Source organism: Paramormyrops kingsleyae, chromosome 14 (genome assembly GCF_048594095.1).
Source record: "Paramormyrops kingsleyae isolate MSU_618 chromosome 14, PKINGS_0.4, whole genome shotgun sequence".
NCBI lineage: Eukaryota > Metazoa > Chordata > Actinopteri > Osteoglossiformes > Mormyridae > Paramormyrops > Paramormyrops kingsleyae.
The window spans coordinates 27,496,160-27,520,311 of NC_132810.1; the positions used below are offsets into that span (position 1 = coordinate 27,496,160).

Sequence of the window (24,152 nt, forward strand, 5' to 3'; positions counted from 1 at the left end):
GCTGTAGGTGCCCAAAGTCAGTGCAGTATATAATGTAACACGTCTACCATAACATTAAATTGTACAGTAGATTCTACATCCTCCATAAACCTATTTAGAAGCTTAAAACTCCAAATAGTCTGTGTAAATGCTAGTCATGCTGTTTTGTACACTGCAGTTACTACCTGTGATTGTGGACCCAATCCAATTAAGATATGTATTTATAGTATTGTTTTTAAAATGTGTGTATTTTAAAGGCATCCCCAAAATTGCATATAGTGTGTGACTGTGTGTTCCATGTTACTGGTCTGCTGCTGCATTTCCAGTTCATCCTGTGTTGTGTGTGGCTGAGCATCCCGATCAAAAGATGGGGTATACAAAAAGTAGCATTCCAGTGTATACTCCTGCCAATGGCAAATAAAGCAACATTTTAGGTGTCATCCTGTTTCAGACTCCAGATTTATCTACAAACAACAACATTTATTTATGTATAGTGGGTTTTCACAACATTACATTGTCTCAAAGCACTTTACATCATCCCTGCCCAAAAGCTCCCATGAACATGTGCACAGTGGGATTAGATTGTCTTGTTTGCAGATACAATCCTGTACATGTTTTTGTATATATATATATACATACATACACACACGCACACACACACAAATATAGCTTGGCTTTTTGCAGAAACACAACTATAGTATAAAAGTTGAATATACAATGAAGAGCAAACTTGGGTGCAACACTACACAACCTTCTCACTGCTGACGCTTTCCCGTCATCGCATTCCATTCGCCTGAGGTCATGCTTTCGAAAAGAAGTCCTCGATTTATTGTATACTGTGCCACTGGAAAGTGTGTAAATATAAAGCACGGCTTTAATATTGTAAATCGAGTTAAGTAATTAGAAGTAAATACATAGTAGATTATGCTATATTGTATAAAATAGGTTCTTTCCAAAACGTGTTGGAAAAGGTTTAAAAAATAAATCCGCGGATGTATACTTTTACTGCTTGACGACAGGAAGTAAGGCACGTACCAGCAGTGTGTGTAGGAATTAACGATGCATTTATATATATATATATATATATATATATATATATATATTACAAATATCTGTACGTGCAGTCTATTATTACCGCGTTCAGGACACAATGAAGTTTCTTATTGTGTTTCTCGTATTTAAGTTGTAGGAGAATGTAGCTTATGAGAGTATTATGAAGAACCCGACGATTATTTGTAAACTCCTTTGCATCGTCAAATGTTACTGTATTCCGAACTTAAAACTTGTCTTTGTTGATCGCTGATTATATTGAAGCATGTAGGACTTTACGGCTGTTATTTGACAATTTTCTTTCAGACTGCTAGTAGTTAATGGAGGTGGCTGTTGAACTTTTAGTTCCTATTACTTAGCTAGCCACATTCATGTACAATTACTTGTGGAGAGTTGGTTAGGCTTTTTGAAACGTTTCTATATTTAACGGATATATGCGTCATTATTCACAGATATATTGACTGCAGTTTGAGGTTTAAAACTCGTCCGGTCTCTATATATCAGGAAAAACAACTGGTAAATAAAAAAATAATGCTGAATCGTTGTACGCAATTCAGCTTGTGATTGGTGCACATGTATTGCCATATAGCTAAGTACGTAGGGCGAATTGACAAGTCCGATATAACGCTAGTTGACAGTTACACTAGGGACAACTATGCTCTCTTAAGGAGCTGGTAAAGTGAGATATATTCATAGACAGCTAAATTAGCAATTTGTAAACAATGTTCAAAAACGCATGTGAGCCGCTTTTGATGGCTGCCGTAGAGCCAAAATAGGAAACTTTTTTACTTTTTAAACTTTGTTATCTTGATGTCAGTTTCTTGTTTCTTTCGGAATTTTATTGTCTGAAGTAACTGCATTACTGGGACATTTATTTAAGATGATCTTGGCATTTAAAATTGTCGAAGTTTCAGAAAATAGTAGTAAAACATAACACGTGTTTATTAATCAGCAGGACTATTTGCCAATGAAAAGTGAACAATGCCTTTACCATTTGGGATCAAACTAAAGAGAACTAGAAGGTACACAGTATCCGGCAAGAGCTGCCTTGTGACACGCATCCAGCTGCTGAACAGCGAATTTGTGGAGTTAACACTTTCTGTAGAGAGCACCGGGCAGGAATGCCTGGAAGCTGTGGCACAGAGGCTAGAGTTGCAAGAGGTATGTATGGCTTTTTTTTTTAGCATGATCTTGTGTTAATGATTCACCAAAATGCAGTCTCTCTTAATATAATACATATAATTATTTAATTTAGTGATGTTTGGCTTTTTCTGATGGACACTGTTGTGTTTGGGTTTTGTGACTGCAGTTGGTAGTCAATTGTAATTGTGCATTTCTCTGTGGTCCAAAGAAAAATTTAATCTTTTAGGTGGGCATGAGAAATTTGACCAAAATATCTTGATTATCAAGTATTAGAACAGAAACAGTATTTATGGAGATATTTCTCAAGTTTTGCTTCTTCACAGTAGAAAATATTTTGTGTGAGTGCATAAAAGGGTAGTTTTTTGACTTGTCAGAATGGCTTTTATATATTAGTGGAGGCCGCCTGTGATAGGTTGTTACCTGCCTTGTGCCCGTAGCCTCTGCGATAGGCCCTGGAACCCCGCAATCCCAGAGAAGGACAAGCGATTACAGGATATGGATAGATATTACTAGAGCTTTTGTTCAGTACTATTTCTGCCTCCATCCACCACTGAAAAGGGAAATCTAAAATAAAGCTATATTACATTGTCTTCCCCTGATGGCGGATACATGTTTTTGTGACCATTCCACCACCACAGATCCTTTGCTTAAGATAACTCAAAAAGCATTTGATGGATCTTTTTCAAACTTTGTAGAGGCGTTGTATGGGTGACCAGTGTTGAGGAAGCTACTTTTAAAATGAGCTTTTCAAGCTACAAGCTAAAATAGCTTAAAGCTAGAGCCAGTCTACTGTTTTAATATAGTAGTTAGCTACAGTACAAGCTACAGAAAAAACATTAGTAACTACATCAAAGCTATTTCATCCAGTAGTATGTAATATTTCTGCAGTAGGGTACTATAAAAGCAAATTAATTTAAAAAAAAATGTGAAACATGATGTTAAAAGTAATAATGAAAATCTATATTTTTTAACAATGCAATGTCAAATCATAATAAGGTTTCAAAAAAGTTTCTTTGGCATAAGCCAAGAGTCCTTCACAATTGCTATGTGAAAATTAGAAGGGTTACTGTGGGGTTCCATTTGTCTGAAAAAATATGTTGATATAAGTTTTACACATTTGCCAAAAATATGTCAGTAGCACACTACATTTCGACTGAGCATGTAACAAAAAATTTGCCTCAGATAGATGACAATGAGATTGTCCATCGATTGCTCTTCTGATATGTCCTCTGACTGTGTTACAAATGTTGTCTTGATGTGATGTTTGTCTGTGTTATTTTTGTTTGTCGCCCTGCTTTATTATTCTCTCTGTTGCTGATATCCCTTGTAAACTAATTCAAGTCAAACTTTATTTGTATAGCATGTTTTCATACGGTAGTTCACCGTGGAAGCGATTCAGGATTCTATTGAATTTATTTTTTACAGTGCAGTAATGTTTACGTTACTAAACAATGCATCATGCCCAGAAAAACTGTGGCCCCTCTTGGTCTCATTCTGTAGCATCTGTGTTTTTTTTGGGGGGGAGTTTGGTGCTGCAGAAAGTGGCTGCATGTTACAGTAGCTCTGGTTTCCATGTTTCGTGTGGTTAGTTCTTTTTTTTTAAATGATCTTTTAATCTTTCTTTAATTATCTAACAATCTCTACAAGGAATCTGCACTACATTTTTACTTGCTCTCTGGTCCTGCTACTACTGCTACTCTTCACCAGTACCTGTGCGACCAAACTTTAACCGTCATCGTTTACATGGTGGACCAGCTGCGCCCCCGAGGAAGCTGCACTCATTTTACCAGAGGGCAGAAATCCTAGAGGAACTGAGAGGCGATACTGGGGCAGCAGAGGAGGTCTGAGATGGCAGATAAAAAGATCGAAATACAAGCCGTATTTCCTTACTGTGATCATGAGAAATGTACGGTCTCTGACAAATAAAATGGATGAGCTGGTGGTCCTGGCAAAGACACAGAGTGAGTGTCAGGAATGAAGCATCACGTGTTTTACGGCGGCGTGGCTGCACGATCTCATTCCAGACTCCAGCGTGACTGTGAACAGATTTCAGACTGTTCGGGCAGATAGGAACCACCAGCAGTGCGGTAAGAGGAAAGGAGGTGGGCTTGCCATGCTTGTAAACAACAGGTGGTTTAATGCTGGACACATCACAGTTAAAGAGCAGATCTGCAGCCTGGACATTGAGTAGATTGCCAGAGGTATCTATTATTTGCCGAAAGAGTTTTCCAAACGTCATATTGCTCGCTGTTTACATTCCCACCTCGGCCAATGCAGAAGTCGCATATGACCAATAAGTCCCTTGTCCAGCAGCAAGCATTGACAACAAGGACTGTGAGGAGATGGACTCCAGAGAACACTGAGGCACTGAGGGAATGCTTTGAAGATACAGACTGGGATGTACTGTTTGATGCACATGGGATGGATATAGATGGAATTGCATTACACATTATATCAACTTTTGTGTTGATAACATTGTACCCACCAGAACTGTACATAGGGCTAGGCCATATCATATTGATATTGAGTCGCACATGTGCAGTAATCACCAGGGCTTCAGATGACAGGCAAAACACTTAGCTGGGCACCAGCTTTTCGATATTATATGGACGTTTGTTTACGTCCACAATTTGTTAAGCAGTTTAGTAGTACAGCTAAAATATTAATGAGGCATCGTATGACGTCCAAAAGTCAGTATCAGTATAAATACGGCATATCCTTATGTTTAATAAACGTGTCAGACTTTAAACTGGAAAAAGTACCACCATACCACCGATGTCTTTTTACCTTGTTTATCCACAAGATCTCCTCTTATAAAAGATGTTGTGGCTACTCTTCTTCACTGCGACTTCAGTGCATATTGCATTAAGGTATACCAAACCATAGTATACCAAAACAGTATTTTGTGGTGTGCTCGGCTAATCAAATTTCCATCCATCCATCCATTAACTTCCGCTTATCCGAGGTCGGGTCGCGGGGGCAGCAGTCTCAGCAGGGAAACATAAGAACTATACAAATGAGAGGAGGCCATTCGGCCCATCGAGCTCGCTTGGGGAGAACTTAACTAATAGCTCAGAGTTGTTAAAATCTTATCTAGCTCTGATTTAAAGGAACCCAAGGATTCAGCTTGCACTATGTTATCAGGAAGACTACTACATACTCTGACTACACGCTGTGTAAAGAAGTGCTTCCTTAAATCCAGTTTGAAATGTTCTCCCGCTAATTTCCACCTATGGCCACGAGTTCTTGTATTTGAACTAATGCTGAAGTAACTATTTGGTTGAACAGCATCCAAACCTGTTAGAATCTTATAGACCTGGATCATGTCCCCCCTCAGTCTCCTTTGCTTGAGGCTGAACAGATTTAGCTCAACTAGCCTTTCCTCGTATGACATTCCTCTAAGACCAGGAATCATTCTTGTGGCCCTACGCTGCACCTTTTCTAAGGCCGCAATGTCCTTTTTAAGATATGGTGACCAAACCTGCACACAATATTCTAGGTGAGGTCTCACCAAGGAATTGTATAATCTTAGCATTACCTCCCTTGATTTAAACTCCACACACCTGGAGATATACCCCAACATCCTATTGGCCTTTTTTATTGCTTCCCCGCACTGGCGAGAATGAGACATGGAAGCATCAACATACACACCAAGGTCTTTCTCATAAACAGTTACCTTTATTTCAGTAGGTCCCATAAAATACCTGTACTTTATATTTCTGCTTCCTACATGGAGTACCTTACATTTGTCTATGTTAAATTTCATCTGCCAGGTATCGGCCCAGTCACCAAACCATACACCCTCAATGCCCTGGCTGCGCCTAGAAATTCTGTCCATAAAAGTTATGAACAGAATTGGTGACAAAGGGCAGCCCTGGCAGAGTCCAAGCCTCGCCGGAAATGAGTCCAACTTACTACCAACATTGCGGACCAAGCTCTGACACCGGTTGTACAGGGACCGAACTGCCCTTATAAGGTAGCCCAGCACCCCATACTCCCAGAGCACTCCCAACAGGATTCATTGATGGACGCGGCCGAATGCCTTCTCCAAGTCCACAAAGCACATGTAGACTGGTTGGGCAAACTCCCACGCACCCTCCAGGACTCTGCTGAGAGTATAGAGCTGGTCCACTGTTCCATGGCCAGGGCGAAAACCACACTGCTCCTCCTGAATCTGAGGTTTGACTATCTGATGGACCCTCCTCTCCAGCACCCCTGAATAGACCTTACCAGGGAGGCTGAGGAGTGTGATCCCCCTATAGTTGGAACACACCCTCCGGTCCCCCTTCTTAAAGAGGGGGACCACCACCCCAGTCTGCCAATCCTGAGGCACTGCCCCCGATGTCCACTCGATGCTGCAGATGCGTGTCAACCAGGACAGCCCCACAGCATCCAGAGCTTTAAGGAACTCCGGGCGGATCTCATCCACCCCGGGGCCCGGACACCGAGGAGCTTTCTTAACCACCTCAGCAACCTCTGCCCCAGAGATAGGCGAGTCCACCCCCAGTGTTGATGCTGCACTGCTTTCCCACCCTGAGACGCCAGATGGTGGACCAGAATCTCCTCGAAGCCGCCCGGAAGTCGTTCTCCATGTCCTCGCCAAACTCCTCCCATTCCCGAGTTTTTGCCTCAGCGACCGCCGAAGCCGCGTTCCGCTTGGCCCACCGGTACTCATCAGCTGCTTCCAGAGTCCCACAGGCTAAAAAAGCCCGATAGGACTCCTTATTCAGCTTGACGGCATCCCTCACCGCCGGTGTCCACCAGCTGGTTCAGGGATTGCCGCCGCAACAAGCACCGACCACCTTACAGCTATAGTTCCAGTCAGCCGCCTCCACAATGGAGGCGTGGAACATGGCCCATTCGAACTCGATGTCCCCCGCCTCCCCTGGGACATGGGCGAAGTTCTGCTGGAGGTAGGAGTTGAAACTCCCTCTGACAGGAGATTCTGGCAGACGTTCCCAGCAGACCCGCACTATACGCTTGGGTCTGCCAGGTCTGACCGGCTTCCTCCCCCACCAGCGGAGCCAACCCACCACCAGGTGGTGATCGGTTGACAGCTCCACCTCTCTCCTCACCCGAGTGTCCAGTACATGCGGCCGCAAGTCCGATGACACGACCACAAAGTCGATCATCGAACTGCGGCCTAGGGTGTCCTGGAGCCAAGTGCACATATGGACACCCTTATGCTTGAACATGGTGTTCATTATGGACAATCCATGACGAGCACAGAAGTCCAACAACAAAACACCACTCGGGTCCAGATCGGGGGTGGCCATTCCTCCCAATCATGCCCCTCCAGGTCTCACTGTCAAACCCCAATGTACAGGCTCCCCACCAGGGGGCAACAAGTATGCCCAACCCAGCTCGGCGCCTCTCCCCGTGAGCAACTCCAGAGTGGAAGAGGGTCCAACCCCCTTCAAGAAGACTGGTTCCAGAGCCCAAGCTATGCGTTGAGGTGAGCCCGGCTACATCTAGTCAGAACCTCACAGCCTCGCGCACCAGCTCAGGCTCCTTCCCCACCAGAGAGGTGACATTCCATGTCCCTAGAGCTAGCTTCTGTAGCCGAGGATCGGGCCACCAAGGTCCCCACCTTCGGCCACTGCCTAACTCACACTGCACCCGTCCCCTATGGCTCCTCCTACAGGTGGTGAGCCCATTGGAGGGGGGACCCACGTGCCTTGTTCGGGCTGTGCCCGACCAGGCCCCATGGGTGCAGGCCTGGCTACCAGGCGCTCGCCATAGAGCCCCACCCCCAGGCCTGGCTCCAGGGGCCCCGGTGACCGGGTCCGGCCAATATTTTGTTCATCATTAGGGGTCTTGTGAGCCGCACTTCATCTGGTTAATCCCCCAGGACCTGTTTGCCTTGGGTGACCCTACTAGGGGCATAAAGCCCCGGGCAGCTTAACTCCTGGGATCATAGGAACACGCAAACCCCTCCACCACGATAAGGTGTCGGCTCCAGGAGAGGCTAATCAAATTTAATAAACATAAAGTTTACACAGATTACTAACTTTTGGGTATCACAAAAATCTCATTAATATTTAAGCTATACTACTAATCTCCTTACCAAATTATGGGAATAAATAAACGTCCGCATAACACCGAAAAGCTGGCTTCTAGCCAAATGCTTCGTCTGTCACCTGAAGCCCTGGTGATTATTGTGCATGCACGATAAAATATCAATATGATATTGCCTAGCCCTAACTGTAAATTGTTATTCTAACAACAAACCCTGGGTCATCAGTTACCTAAAGGCTCTACTAAATCAAAAAAGAGAGCCTTCAGAGCTGGCGACAGGGAGCAAATAAAGCAGGTGCAGAGAGTACTGATGGAGACAATCAAGGCCAAAGATATCTACATGAAAAAGTTTGAGGAGAAATTGGGAGAGAACAATGCTCATGAGGTGTGGAAAGGCCTAAAAAACATCACGGGCTACAAACACCCTAACTCACAATCAGTGGAGGGGAATCTGAGCAGGGCCAATGAGCTGAATCAGATTTTCAACAGGTTTGAGAAAGGGCTTCCAACTCTGCACCCATCCAGATCCCTAGCTCACCAATCTTCTGAGCAGTTTGTGCCTCCCCCTTCCCCCTCTCCAGTCCGCATCCCTGTATTCCAGACACCTCAGCTATCCTCCCTGCCCCATAATGACTCGGGCTGTAACACCTCTAAAAAGTATTTCTTCACTCTCACCCGATCTTCCCCTGCCATCAACCAGTAATAATGGACTGATCTTCAACAACAACCAAGTGTTGAAAGCACTGAGGAGACTCCATTGAGGGAATGCAGCAGTGCCAAACAGCATCAGTGTACAAGGCAATACAGTCGAGCATGGTTATTACGATTCGGCTTATAACGAAAACACGCTTGTAACGCTTTGATTCCAATTCCCCGACCTTCAGTAATGTTAAATTCCTTAAAGAAAACACGCATATAGCGATTCTTTTATAGCGAAAATTTGGCTATAACGATGTCTACTGTCTTCCCCAAAGAAATATTTCAATTAATTTTTATTCGGTTATAACGATTTGCCTCAATCATTCCAGATTTAATAGTTTAAAATAAGTCCGACGTCAGCTTAATCACGTAGCAGAAATGGTCTGTGCAGTAGCCGTCTGCGCTTCATGCGATGGCGCCCAAATATCGCTTACGAATAGAAGATTACAGTAACATCTGTGGGTATTTTTTGAATTTTCTATTAATGGGTGCTCCAATTGTAATGAAATCTGATTGTGTTTGATAAGGAAAATAATAGCGATTTAAATATTTTCAGAAAATCACTGTGGGGAGTTCATTTTCAACTGATAGATGAACAGGTGTTCCGGGCAATTCAGTTTCCCTATGTTTCCCCTGTCCCGCGCTGATTTGTACACGGTTTCGCTGTTGTTTTCATGTCTTTTTAAGAAGCTCTTTAGGTAAACAAGCCATATATTTTAAAACATCACATGCCTTTTCGATGTTTTTTGTTTTTACAGATAATAAATTAAAGTATTTAATTCGCTGGATAGAGATATTTCTTGATGAAAACGGTATAGTATTGCTTATATAAGACAATATTATGCGTGACGATCTACTGTATTCACATGTAATAATGTACCTGAGTGATTTTCAGACATCCAACATACATATTTGACAAAATATTAGGAGAAACATTATTCCCTGATAGACAGGGGAAACATAGGGAAACCGAATTGCCCGGAACACCGGTATATGTACCTTTTTTCTGTGCGTAGCGTTCTACCACCATGTAATATGTTATCGATTTCGTGGTCCATACTAAATGGTTGTTGAATTACAAAATACAGTACACGTTGCTTGATAGTAAAAAAAGATGTTTTATTTTGATCATTACATGAAACAAAGCTTCATAGACAGAACTAGAAGGTCAGTGTTATTTTATACAGTCATAATACATGTGCCTAGCGATCAGTCATAATACATAGCAATCTTACATGAAAATGGATATAACGAAATTCGGTTATAACGAAAGAAATCTGCTGGCCCCAGAAAATCGTAATAACCGTGCTCGACTGTACTATGCCCGTTGCTATGACCCGGCATAGCACAAGCAGTGCTGAAACTGTGCACTAAGCAGCTCTGTGGAGTTCTCCAACGCTTATTCAATCTGAACCTGAGCCAGGAGAGAGTCCCAGTGGTGTGGAAGACATCATGCCTGGTACCTGTCCCGAAGAAGAAGCAGCCCTGAAGAAGCAGCTCTAATGACTATCAACCAGTAGTTCTGACGTCACACCTTAGAAAAGCTTGTCCTGGTTCATCTCAAATCAATGGTCGACACACTTCTGGACCCCCTACAGTTTGCCAATCAAGACTACATTGGAGTGGATTATGTGGTGATCTACCTGCAGGACAGAGCCTACTCCCACCTGGACAAGGCTGGCAGCCCTGTGAGGATCTTGTTTTTAGATTTCTCTAGTGCAATCAACACCATACAGTCAGCGTTGTTAAGGGAGAAACTTTGTCTCATGCAGGTGGACACACCCATTGTCTCCTGGATTGTGGATTACGTGACGGGCAGACCACAGTTTGTGAGATTCCATGGCTGTGTCTCTGACATGGCGGTGAGCAGCACAGGGGTGCTCCAACGGACGGTCTTGTCTCCCTTCCTGTTCACCCTCTATATGGCTGACTTGAAATACAACATGTCAACGTATCACATGCAGAAATTTTCTGATGACACGGCCATAGTTGGTTGTATTAGGGAAGATCAGGAGGGGGAATGCAGGAAGCTGATGAAGGACTTTGTTGAGTGGTGCAATAAAAATCAGCTGCAGCTCAACAATGGAAAGACCAGAGAGATGGTGGTTGATTTCAGGAGTTCAAAAAGCCACCTGTCTTCAGTCACTATTGATGGAGAGGATGTGGAAGTGGTGGACAGTTGCAGGTACCTCGGGGTGCACCTGGATAACAGACTGGAGTATCCCCCCTGATCCCCTCTCCCCCACTCAGTCACCAGCCCTCTAGAATAGTATTGTATTTAAATGTTTGCACACTTTATTTTGCACATTGCAATCTAGTATCGTTTTGTGTTTTTTGTACAGTATTACATCTTGTGTCTTTTGCATATGTACAGTGATGTCACTTTTTGTGTGTGCTGCTGCTACTTTTGGAATTTCTTTCGGGATCAATAACATGCTACTAATACTACTACTACCACTAGTGGGGTTATTCCCTGCCTTGTGCCCGTTGCTATGACCCGGCATAGCACAAGCAGTTATGAGTAATGAATGGATTGAATTGAATATTGAGAATCGTTTTCCAAAAATGAATGTATTCATTATCAGCTAGATTTTACTTGCCATGATTTGTCAAGATACTATTTAAATGTCACCTCATTTATAAAGATAGGAAAAAATAGGGAAAATGAAAAACAATATCTGATATGTTGTACCTCACCACATGTGTATGTGTATATGTCTTTACAGGTATCCTGTTTTAGTCTCTGGTATTTTAACAAGCAAAACCAGAAAAGATGGATTGACCTGGAAAAACCACTGAAAAAACAGCTAGAAAAGTATGGACTGGAGTCAACAGCTTACTTTGGAGTTGTGTTTTATGTGCCAGATGTTTCTCAGCTACAGCAGGAGATAACAAGGTCAGGCAAATACTGTACATGCAAACACAGAGATGGGGATGGGTGTGAAAACCAAACCCTTGCAGTGTGACGTCACACTGGTACTCACTATACCCCATTATATAATACTATATATGCAAACATATGCACTATATTGCCAAAAATATTGGGACACTCCTCCAAATCATTGAATTCAGGTTCAGTTACTTCACTAGCCACAGGTGTATAAAATCAAGCACTTAGGCATGCAGACTGCTTCTACAAATATTTGAGAAAGAGTCGGTTGCTCTCAGGAGCTCAGTGAATTCAAGCGTGGTACCATGATAGGATGCCACCTGTGCAATAAATCCATTCATGAAATTTCCTCACTACTAAGGGTGCTTTTCCACCGCACAAAGTACGGTACTTTCGGTACTTTCACTTTTACATTGACTGCCGGTGGAGTACCAGTACCGAAAGTGCCAAACCAGCTGGGGTACTTCTTTGGTACTTCGGTACTTTGGGGTGGGACTTGCAAACATATTTGCTGTTGATTGGTTATGCAAATAACCTGCCGCTGAAACACAAAATACAACTGTCACCTTTTGAAACACACAGCGAACAGCAAGAAACTAAATAAAAAGCAGTAGAAACAAAAATATAAAAAAAGTAAAATGGAAGGATGGACAAACGAGGAAACACAGGCTTTAATCGCCATATGGTCGGATGAACAGATCCAGCAGGATTCGGATGGCACGACTCGAAATGAGAAAGTATTTGCCGTAATAGCAAGCCGCTTGGAAGAAATGGGGCACACGCGAAACACTGAACAATGCCGCTTGAAAATCAAAAAACTTAAGCAGGACTACAGGAAAGTGAAGGATCATAATAACATGTTTGAATTCAGCGAAAGAAATACTGCGCTGTGCTTTGTGATGATGTCAGTCAGGGGCGGTCACTGATTATGTCATTTGACGCCGGTACCAGTTTTACGCCAGTGGAAAACCGACACAAAAGATGCACCGAAAGTACGGTACCTGGTGTGGTGGAAAAGCGCCATAAATATTCCATGGTGAACTGTTACTGGTATTATAACAAATTGGAAGCAATTGGAAACAACAGCAACTGAGCCACGAAGTGGGGATGATGCACGCTGATGCACACAGTGTGCAGAAGTTACCAACTGTCTGCAGAGTCAATAGCTACGGACCTCCAAACTTTGTGTGGCCTTCAGATTAGCTCAAGAACAGTATGTAGAGGACTTCATGGAATGGGTTTCCATGGGTGAGCTGTTGCATCCAAGCCTTACATCACCAAGTGCAATGCAAAGCGTCGGATGCAGTGGTGTAAAGCACGCCGCCACTGGACACTAGAGCAGTGGAGATGATTAATCACACTTTTCTGTTTGGCAGTCCGATGGATGACTTTGGGTTTGGCAGTTGCTAGGAGAATGGTACTTGCCCGACTGCATTATGCCAAATGTAAAGTTTCATGAAGGGGGATTATGGTGTGGGGTCGTTTTTCAGGGGTTGGCCTTGGCCCCTTTGTTCCAGTGAAAGGAACTCTTAATGCTGCAGCATTCAAAGACATTTTGGACAGTTTCATGCTCCCAACTTTGTGGGAACAGTTTGGGGATGGCCCCTTCCTGTTCCAACATGACTGTGCACTAGTGCACAAAGCAAGGTCCATAAGGACATGGATGAGTGAGTCTGGTGTGGAGGAATTTGGCTGGCCTGCACAGAGCCCTGACCTCAACCCGATAGAACACCTTTGGGATGAATTAGAGCAGATACTGTGAGCCAAGCCTTCTCATCCAACATCAGTGCCTGACCTCACAAATGCAGTCCTGTAAGAATGGTCAAAAATTCCCTTAAACACACTTCTAAATCTTGTGGACAGCCTTCCCTGAAGAGCTGAAGCTATTGTAGCTGCAAAGGGTGGACCAACTCTATATTAAAGCCTATGTATTAAGAAAGGGATGTCAATAAAGTTCATGTGTGTGTAAAGGCAGGTGTCCCAATACTTTTGGCAACATGGTATATGTGGGGATGGGAATGAAAACCAAACCCTGACAGTGTGACATCACAGTGCTACTTACCATGCCCCTTTCTTCAGTGATAATAATGTGCATGCAACCTTTAATATTGGTAACACACTGTCTCCTCTTACAGATACCAGTATTACCTTCAGTTGAAGAAAGATGTTTTGGAAGGTCGAATAACTTGTTCGATAGACCAGGCAACTCATTTAGCAGGCTTAGCTGTGCAAGGTATGTCAATTTTAATCTTTAAAATGGCCTTTTGGTCTTCACAGATGGTTGAATAAAACTTATTGGTTGATAAGTCAAGACATTGTAGATCTTTATTCATGATGTTGTCAAGGATTAAACTGGGAATACGTTATGTAGCTATTAGATCAGTAGAATTTTACTTTCAATTATGAATTCCCTTCCAAAGTAAACACAACTATGCTATTTGTAAATGTGGTATACAGACGCTTCTCTACTTACGAACGAGATACGTTCCGAACAGTCGTTCATAACTTGAAATGTTAAAAGTTGTTATTCAACATTATTTCAAGGGTATAATTAAGTACAAAAAACTAGGATGCTGGGAGTACACACGTTATGCTGCTGTGCGGTGGGAGTAGCGGCCAAAAGTCATACTAGGCAGAATTGATGTGCAGGAAAAAAAAAAATTATATTGTGGACAGGAAACGGGAGCCCAATGACCACAGTTTGGACTTACAGTCCTCTTCGTTCGTATGTCTGAAAGTATGTAAGGTGAAAGTTCGTAAGTAGAGGAGCGTCTGTACTTTCACATAAAACGGATAAATATTTTACTTTGGTGTTCACTTTGAGTGTTAAGGCCACTCTTCTATAACTTAATGGTACAGTATTAAGTGTAGGCTGGAGTTTACACATACAAGTTTACAAGGGTGTATGTTTCTAATCAAACATCAAAAGCATCATTTGAAATAGATGCAGTGTTTTATAATATTCGTTTTGTAATAAGTTCTGAGTTGTACATTTTTAAAACTGTTAAGGATTGGCAATACAATATAACACAATATTACACATTGATGCTGTAGTGTGGATGACAAATTATGCATGATAAAAAGAAATATATATTGCTGGTCCTAAACCTGTTGTGCATGGTAGGTAATGTAGTTTCTTCAGACAGTCTAAAAACATGAACATCCTTTAAGCTAAGTTCACACTACGCAATTTTAGTCCCATTTTCCACTTACTGACAGTTTTTGGAGGTCGCCAACAAAGTCCCCAGATCAGCAGCAAAATCGTTGTTCGATCGCCACGTGTGAACTGTTCAAAGATGCAACCCCATGGAGGCACCGATGGGTTGCAGACACCCGGCAGATATTTGGCGAGATAAATATCTAGACTTTGTCGGCAACTCCAAATCCTGTAGGAGTGAAGGTGTCGCGTCTGGCAATTGAGATACAGCCAATGAGAGTGCAAGACGAGTTAGGCAAAACCAGAGGAGTGATATTAAAAAGATATTAAATTGCCCACAATTTGTGAAAGGACTGGCATCACACCCAGAGTTTTTTCTGCCTTTATAAGGGAGGTTAGTCTGACCTGCTTGGCATGCTGCCATCGTCACCCTCACCAGGAAGAGCAGTGGGAAAACATGACCATAAGACTTAGACAAAAACCCATGAGACAACTGAGAAAAGGCAATAAAAACTCCTGTAATTATTAACAGGGACTGACCGATAACATACTCATGTATCCGTTTTTGCCGATGTGCCGATACCTATAACTGTAATATCAGCAATGAATGAAGCAATATCATTAATGAACAAAATAAATGGGACTAAATGTCTGTGGCAAGCAGGTACTTAAGAGTTAACAATGAAAACCAAAGCATAACCTTCCGCAGAAAGTAAAAATTATTATCTACTGCCAATCAGTCACTCCCCCTCCCTGGGTGACAAGTTTTAACACTGACTATGAGTATTAGTATATAAAATGTTTTGTGTATGTGTGTGTGTGCGTACGTGCGTGCGTGTGTGCTTGAATGTATGGGGGGTAATAGCGATATTGTTTATCCTGATTTTTAAAATCTAAAACATCACATTATATTTTAAGATATGCTTAGCCCTTATTGGTATTGGTAAGTAGCTGAACGTGAGCAGAGCAGTAAAAAAATGCATGATTTAATATATATTTTTTTCCCCTAGCCGATTTTGGTGACTTCAATCACTATGATTCCCAAGAATTTCTGGAGAAGTTAGACCTGTTTCCTATAGTAAGTGTGCTGTGTTTAGTTATTGGTCATACTAGTTGGATCATAATGTTTGTTTTTAGCTATTACATTTTTTGAATATCCCTTTCTGTACTATAATGTGTATACTTTTCTTTAAAGGGGTGGATTCAGGATGAAATTGTGCTGGAAGAAGCCATGCAAAAAGTGGCACTACTTTATACAAAGTGCAGGTATACATGAGATTTTCAACTGAATATTTCTTGTATGCATATTTAATATTTTGAGTTTTGAATTTTAATCATATATGTATAAAAGTCTTTTTTTGGCATCCCCGAATAATTATATATCAAAATTAAATGAATATTAAAATTTGAAAAGATTTTTATGTAAATGTTAACAATTCATTTGCATATCTTTAGCTTGTGTTCCTTAGTGGAAATTCAGTCATTAAGTCCATCCATTCGTCTGTCTTCCAATTACTTGTCTACTACAGGAAAGTAGGCAGTTGTGATGTTTAGGTGCTAGTGTCTTAAAAATGAATTATTGACGTGTAAGATTGGTTGCAGTCAGGCAACAGAGGCACTGGTCACACCATGCACTGCGCAGCCGTGTGAGACGTATAATTAATTCATCAAGCAAAAAAAGATGGTTACATCCTCAGTGATTTTGTCAACAAGCAAACATGGACTCTAATTTCCCTCAAATAACACAAAACGAGAGAAGATGTTTTTAAATCTTTCAACTTTATTGCAAGTAACCCACAATAGACAGTCAAGTAGTACAATAAGATGTACCTTTATTTCTTCAGTTGTTTGTTATTTCAGTTGTTTTACTCTGCAACTGATTACCTCAGATGCAAAATCAACATTTTAGACAATACTGTAATGTGAGTCTGTTAAACATATTTTAGAAATTAGAGAAATTCATATGGTACAGTTTCTGTTTTTTACCCTCTTCATTCAGAAGTTCTGCAAACAAGCGAATATGCCGAACCAATATATTTTTATGTTAGTATTATTAGTAGCATGGTTTGAAAATTTAGAATCAATTGCTAATAAAATAATAATGCAATGAACTGCATAGTCCACTACAGCATAGGCTGTGATGCATTATTCCAAAACATACATCTACTGCATTAAGCATAGAATGGTTCCCAGTTAGAAGAGTGTCCAGGTCAGGTAGTTTCATTGGGTACACCTGATGATCTAATGTATGTACTGTGTGTATGAAGTGTATGTATCTGTACTAAAATATGGGACAATCCAGAATTCCGAGTGGTTTACAATCCACCCAGAAAACATGCGATGCATTCAGTGTGTGTCGGTGAATATCAAGATGAAGGTGTCTCTGTCTCACTCTGGCAGGAGCACAAGTACATGCACGGCAAGTACATGCACTTAGGATTGTGGGAACATGCTACCTTTGAACCTTTGCTACCTTCATTTCAGTTGAAAGAATTATTTCGTAATCCACCAGTCGTTTATCCTAACTGATTTGCCAACCGGGCTGGTTGACAAGGCAGATGTCACTTGAAATCCTGCCTAAAGGTGATATGCTTGTGTCCACTCATATATTTCTATATAGTCTTGTTATATAATTATGAATTATTCACATGCATCATAGATTGTAACATTTATTTTAAAAAAGCTTCATTTTGTTACATGTTCAGCTTTCTGAACACTGCAATATTGCATTCGGCCACGTAACGATGTGTTAACCCCAGACATAAGACAATGGGAGAATACACTTAAGTGAAAAAGCATGCAACCAAAAAAAATAAAGCATGCAACCGCATGGAAGAATCAACCCATACCAAAAGCAATGTAGAGTGTATATACAGTAAGTAAGCTAAACTAAGCATTTAGGGTGTTTTCTAGGGCCAACAAAGGAAATCCAAATAAAACAAAGTACGCTGAGCTCGCTCAGCTCTTCTCTATGCTTTTTGGCCACAACGGCATACTATACAGTGTTGATGTCACAAATGTCCAATCATTATTATGAATTCTTTATACAGATTATATTAATTTATAATAGTATTCAAGAACCGAATTAAATTAAATGTTTAATAAACATCTGATGGAAGTTCTCCTTTACAGTAATATCTACATTTCAGTGAGAATGACTCAAGGGTTGTCAATGGCATCAAAAATAAGCCATATGTTATTTTACTTTGCTAGAGCACACGTTGTCTCCTCTATGATTGTTTAGTCTATGAGGATGTGTTTTGTGTTGCATAAGTGCTTTTGCAAGGTGATGGGCAATATGAATTCAAAGAGAATTGAGTTCTCTTTCTCTTGGACCACTTTCTGGTCCACTTAAAATGGATTTGGTTCTATTAAAATGAGCTTTATGTGAAAACATCCTTAGATAATGTGCAATGAGACAAACTGCCTAGACATTCCAATGTAGAAAATTTACAGAAGAAATAGCAATTTTACTGCATGGTTCAAACGTTGCACTGTTTGGTAAAATTTGTTTAAGCATTGACCTGAAAGGTTATTTAAAGGTCTATTGCTACCAGAAAAACTGAAAGATATCCAGATATGCTGGACAGAGTATCTAATCTAAAATATGTTTTTTTCCCGGCAGTCTTTAATTCTCTGTGCTTTTTCCGAACTGAAAATCATTTTGAGGTATTGGTCCCAATAGTTATGGGTGGGGTTGTCCATATTATGTTCAAAATGTTAATAGTCTTTCTACCTTTTGATGCAAAAAAAAGTTATAAGTAATGCAGTGTTTAATTCTGAACATTCTTTGTCAGAGGACTGTTGGCTCCAGAAGCTGAAATGCTGTACATGCAAGAAGTGGAGAAAATGGAAGGTTATGGCTATGAGAGTTATCATGCCAAGGTAATACATTATATATATTATATATGTATGTGTAATATATTATGTATGTATATGTGTATGTGCCTTGCTATGACTGATTGTTGTATGAATGCATTGTGAAGGTACAGTTAATGTAAAACATCACCGAATACGAAAACTATAAATGACATTTTAAGACATGCACATTAAGACACACAAAAAGAAATACAGTTAACCACTTAACTGGTGGTGAAACATCGCAAATTGGCATGTAAGTTTACGTTTCCACAAGTGCTGTATATATAATTGTCTGTGCCTGAAAGGTTGGATTACTTAGTTTTGCAATTAAATGCATATTGGTAGAACAAAATCTCAGTTATCGATTTGTCATGGTAAAATTATGCCAGGAAAGCAAACATGTTGATACCAAGCTATTATGGTAATAATAAATAAAACATGCCATTGTGGAGCTATATATGCGGATATAATCAGTTGAACATGCCACTATCTAGCTAAATATGTATTATTAATCTAATAAAACATGTCACTGAAACAATTAGGGTTGCAACAGTGTATTACAATCATTATTATCAGTTGAAATTACCATTATAATGATGAAAACAGAAGGACTGTTTTTGGTTGAACAAAAACTTTATAATTGCTGAAACTTGAAACAATTTTTAAAATGGAAGCATGTGTAAAAAGTATAATAAATAAAAATATAAAGAAAACTGTACATCTCCCATTTGAACAAAAGAAATGATAAAGAGTAAAAGAGCAGGATCTTAAAAAATTAATCTCTTTATAATAACAAAACCATCGAGCTAAATATACATTATTAATCTGATAAAATATGTCAATGAAACAATTTTCATTAAGCTACTGTAAATATATGGTTATAATCCATAAAGCATTAATAATCTAATAAAACATGACTCTTATACTATCAAGCTAAATGTGAATCATTTTTATAATAGTAAAAACACTCCTTTTAAAAAACATACGTAATCATATTTTATTGATGCAAATGCTTGCTGAAACTATTTTTTCTGATTTTATTGATTTGAAGTGATATAAATATGGCTGCAACAAATGCAAAATAAGTCAAACTTCAGTTCCTGTAAGTACAAAGTGTTGATCCAAAAACTGCATAACTAAATAGACTACCATAGTGAGTCCTGAAATCAAACAAAGAGTGAACACTTAAAATGAGAAGCAAAGGAAACAGATTTTTTTTTCAATCAGCAGAATCATTAATACCACTACTTGCCAAACCATAAAGCAATCGGTGTAGTTTGCTGTTACTGTAGACAATATGGTTTACCATAAAATGGCAGGATGAATTGGGCAGTACCAGAAAATGCAATGCAGTGCACTCATACTCGAAAATGCAGACATGCAAAGTACAAATCAGGCAGGTGGTATGGATTGGGTAGTGACACTGTGGGAGAGATTTGGCATGACAGCGCGAATTGCTGAGTCTGACAGGCAGCCAATTAGGAGATATGCTCAAGCAGGTGAGATTCTCCGTTTGGTTGCATTTTTTTGCATTTGGGTTGATAATCATGTTTTCATTTCATGGTATACCGTGAAAGCGATATACCTCTGAAACCCTGGTACATGGTTATAATCAATAAAACATATCGCTATCAGAATATACAGTACATTAACCTCCTGAGACCCAAGGAAAAAAGTGTCCTTCAGTTTTAGGTTAATTGTGTTTTTCTATGTCTTTGGAGGAAATAAGACATCTTTTTTCAAATTTATTTTTATTTTTAATTTCACAGCATGTCCTCTTTAGTGTACAACAGGAATAAATAAGTTTCCTTACATCAGTGAAAAGATATATGCAAAAACAAAATGTCCACTACAATGGACATAAATGAATGGGTAGGGTCTCAGGAGGTTAATCTAATAAAACGTGTCTATTATACTATGAATTTACTTTTATTTAATTGAGTGGAAATTACCTTGAGATACAGGAATCTTGCAAAGTAAATTAATCCGAGTAATTTAAGTCAAAATGATGACAAGGATAGGCTGGCTACTCCTACAGACTCAAGGGCACGTAGCTTTATAGTTATCATTGGCTAACTCACAATATTGTGGGAGTCCATCTTTTTTTAAAATGGCATTGCATTGCAGATTTTAAATGATGAAAAATTAGTTGTATGTTTAATATTTCCCATTTGGCTTTTACAAGTGTATATTATTAGTTTACTCCTGCCGTTACTTTGTATTGCATCCCATTACTTTGAAGATTACCAGATCTTCAAAATATAGCACAAAAAGTTTCAATGCTAAAGAAAGGGCAAACAGACACTATAAATAATGTAAAATAAAGACTCCATGTACACACCAAGATAAAGTAGTTAGCACTTGAGCATGTAATCTTACATGACTTCTTTTTTCTTCATTATTTTCCATTAACACAGGACAGCCAGGGAACAGATATACTCATTGGGACATGTTTGGATGGAATCGTCATCAAATATAAACATAGCAGACAGCCTGTTATATTCCGGTAAGGACAGAAGGGATGGACAGCTAAAGTAAAATATGACATACTATATTCACTAAAATGTAACAAAAAAGGAATTTAGTTTTTTATATTACAAATATATAAAATATATTTATATATATTAATATAATATATTTCAGTACAGTTATCCCCTGTGATATCGCGGTTCAGCCATCACACCCCCGCTATATCATGGATTTTTCCCAAGATTTTTCTCTGAGTATCGCGTACCTTGCTTGTGGTCCGATTGTTGTGAGCAAACTTTTTGTGAACCCATACTGAGCTTAAAATGTTTTTATTTTTACATATTCCATTACGTATACAGAGAGAGATAGAGATGTGTATATACAGTCAGGACCATAAATATTTGGACAGAGACAAAGTTTTTCAATTTTTAAGTTCTGTACTTTACCACAATAAATTTTAAAAGAAACAAGTCAGATGCAGTTGAAGTGCAGACTTTCAGCTTTCAGTGGATAGACCAAAAACATTGCATAAAAATGTGGGGAACTAAAGTAATTTTTCTACACAATCCCCTCCTTTCTGGGGCTCATAAGTAATTGGACAAATTAATATAACTGCAAATAAAATGTTCAGTTCTAATAGTTAGTTGAAAACCCTTTGCAGGCAATGACTGCCTGAAGTGTTGAACTCATGGACATGACCAGACGCTGGGTTTCCTCCTTTTTAATGTTCTGCCAGGCCTTTACTGTAGCAGCTTTCAGTTGCTGTTTGTTTGAGGGTCTTTCTGTCTGTAGTTTAGTCTTTAGCAAGTGAAATGCATGCTCAATGGGGTTGAGATCAGGTGATTGACTTGACCATTCGAGAATATTCCACTTCTTTGCTTTAATGATGTCCTGGGTTGCTTTTGCTGTGTGTGTTGGGTCATTGTCCATCTGTATTATGACACACCACCCAATCGATTTGGCTGCATTTGGCTGGATTTGAGCAGACATGATGTCTCTGAACACCTCAGCATTCATTCAGCTGCTTCCATCCTGTGACACATCATCAAGAAACACTAAAGACCCAGTGCCACTGGCAGCCGCACATGCCCAAGCCATCACACTGCCTCCACTGTGTTTTACAGATGATGAGGGGTTCTTTGTATCATAAGCTGTTCCAGCCTTTCTCCATACTTTTTCCCTCCATCATTCTGATACAGGTTGATCTTGGATTCATCTGTCCAAAGAATGCTGTTCCAGAACTGTGCTGACTTTTTTTATATGTTTTTTTGCGAAGTCCAATCTAGCCTTTCTATTCTTAAGGCTTATGCCTGAACCCTCTGTATTTGCTTTCATGCAGTCTTCTCTTTATGGTAGACTTGGATATTGATACGCCTGCCTCCTGGAGAGTGTTGTTCACTCGGTTGGCTGTTACGAAGGGGTTTTCGTCTTCATCATGGAATTGATTCTGCAATCATCCACCAGTGTTGTTGTCCGTAGACGTCCAGGCCTTTTTGCGTTGTGGAGTTCACCAATGCTTTCTTTCTTTCTCATGATGTACCAAACTGTGGATTTTGCCACAATGTTGTCGCAATTTCTCAAATTGTTTTTTCTGTTTTCGCAGCCTGTTTTACCTGCATACTGAGTTCTTTTGACCACATATTGTATGTTCACACCTTAATCATCCAAATGCAAACAAGACACCTCAAATCAACTCCAGGTCTTTTATCTGCTTAATTGATAATGAAAGAACAAAGGAATTGCCCACACCTGTCCATGAAATAGCTTTTAAGTAAATTGTCCAATTACTTTTGGCCCCTTTAAAAAGAGGGTGGCACATGTTAACGAGCTGAAACTCCTAAACCCTTCATCCAATTTGAATGTGGATACCCTAAAATGAAATCTACGAGTCCCCACTTTATGTCCATGCCCATTGTATAACTTCCATCCATCCATCCATCCATCCATTATCTCCTGCTTAATCCGAGGTCGGGTCGCGGGGGCAGCAGTCTCAGCAGGGAAACCCAGACTTCCCTCTCCCAAAGCCAATTCATCCAGCTCCTCTGGGGGAATCCCGAGGCGTTCCCAGGCCAGCCGAGAGACAAGGTCCCTCCAGTGTCTCCTGGGTCTTCCCTGGGGCCTCCTCCCAGTGGGACATGCCCGGAACACCTCACTAGGGAGGCGTCCGGGAGGCGTCCAGGAGGCATCCTAATCAGATGCCCGAGCCACCTCATCTGGCTCCTCTCAATGCGGAGGAGGAGCGGCTATACTCTGAGACCCTCCCGAATGACCAAGCTACTCACCCTATCTCTAAGGGAGAGCCCAGCCACCCTGCGGAGGAAGCTCATTTCGGCCGCTTGCACTCGCGATCTCGTTCTTTCGGCTCGTGACCATAGGTGAGGGTAGGAACGTAGATCGACTGATAAATAGAGAGCTTTGCCTTTTGGCTCAGCTCTTTCTTCACCATGACAGACCGATGCAGCGCCTGCATCACTGCTGACGCCACACTGATCCGCCTGTCGAACTTCAGTTGGGATATATTTCAGTAAACAGGTAAAATAGTAAATCTTGTGTCGGTGTCCAAATATATATGGACCTGACTGTATATACATATTATTATTATTATTATTATTATTATGTTACATCCTTAGCCCGACATGCACATATCATATGTCTTTACAAAGTGTGTTTTAATAAGTTTACATGTGTTTAAAATGTGTGGGAGGGGTATTTTAAGGCTTAAACTATATAAAAAAAAAATTTAATTTATATGGTCTTTCTATATCACGGATTTTCACCTATTGCTGGTGAGTCTGGAACGTAACTTCCGTGATAGGCGGGGGATCACTGTATTTGTATCTTAGATGGCATATCCACATGATGTTTGGTTTGACCCAATGTGATGAT

General features: G+C 40.4%; 1 protein-coding gene across 7 annotated transcripts in view; it reads left to right on the forward strand.

The window, feature by feature from the left end:
• Positions 1–771: 771 nt before the first annotated feature.
• Positions 772–24,152, forward strand: part of ptpn21 (protein tyrosine phosphatase non-receptor type 21) — a 76,733-nt gene continuing 53,352 nt past the window's right edge. The window contains exons 1-8 of one of the 7 annotated variants that reach the window (XM_023793862.2): positions 772–830; positions 1,982–2,190; positions 11,616–11,785; positions 13,915–14,012; positions 15,947–16,014; positions 16,132–16,202; positions 18,734–18,821; positions 21,215–21,303. In XM_023793862.2, the coding sequence (XP_023649630.2) occupies positions 2,011–2,190; positions 11,616–11,785; positions 13,915–14,012; positions 15,947–16,014; positions 16,132–16,202; positions 18,734–18,821; positions 21,215–21,303 (764 nt within the window). In that variant the 5' untranslated portion in view covers positions 772–830; positions 1,982–2,010. The other 6 variants (XM_023793864.2, XM_023793861.2, XM_023793860.2 and 3 more) reach the window with 6 other exon arrangements.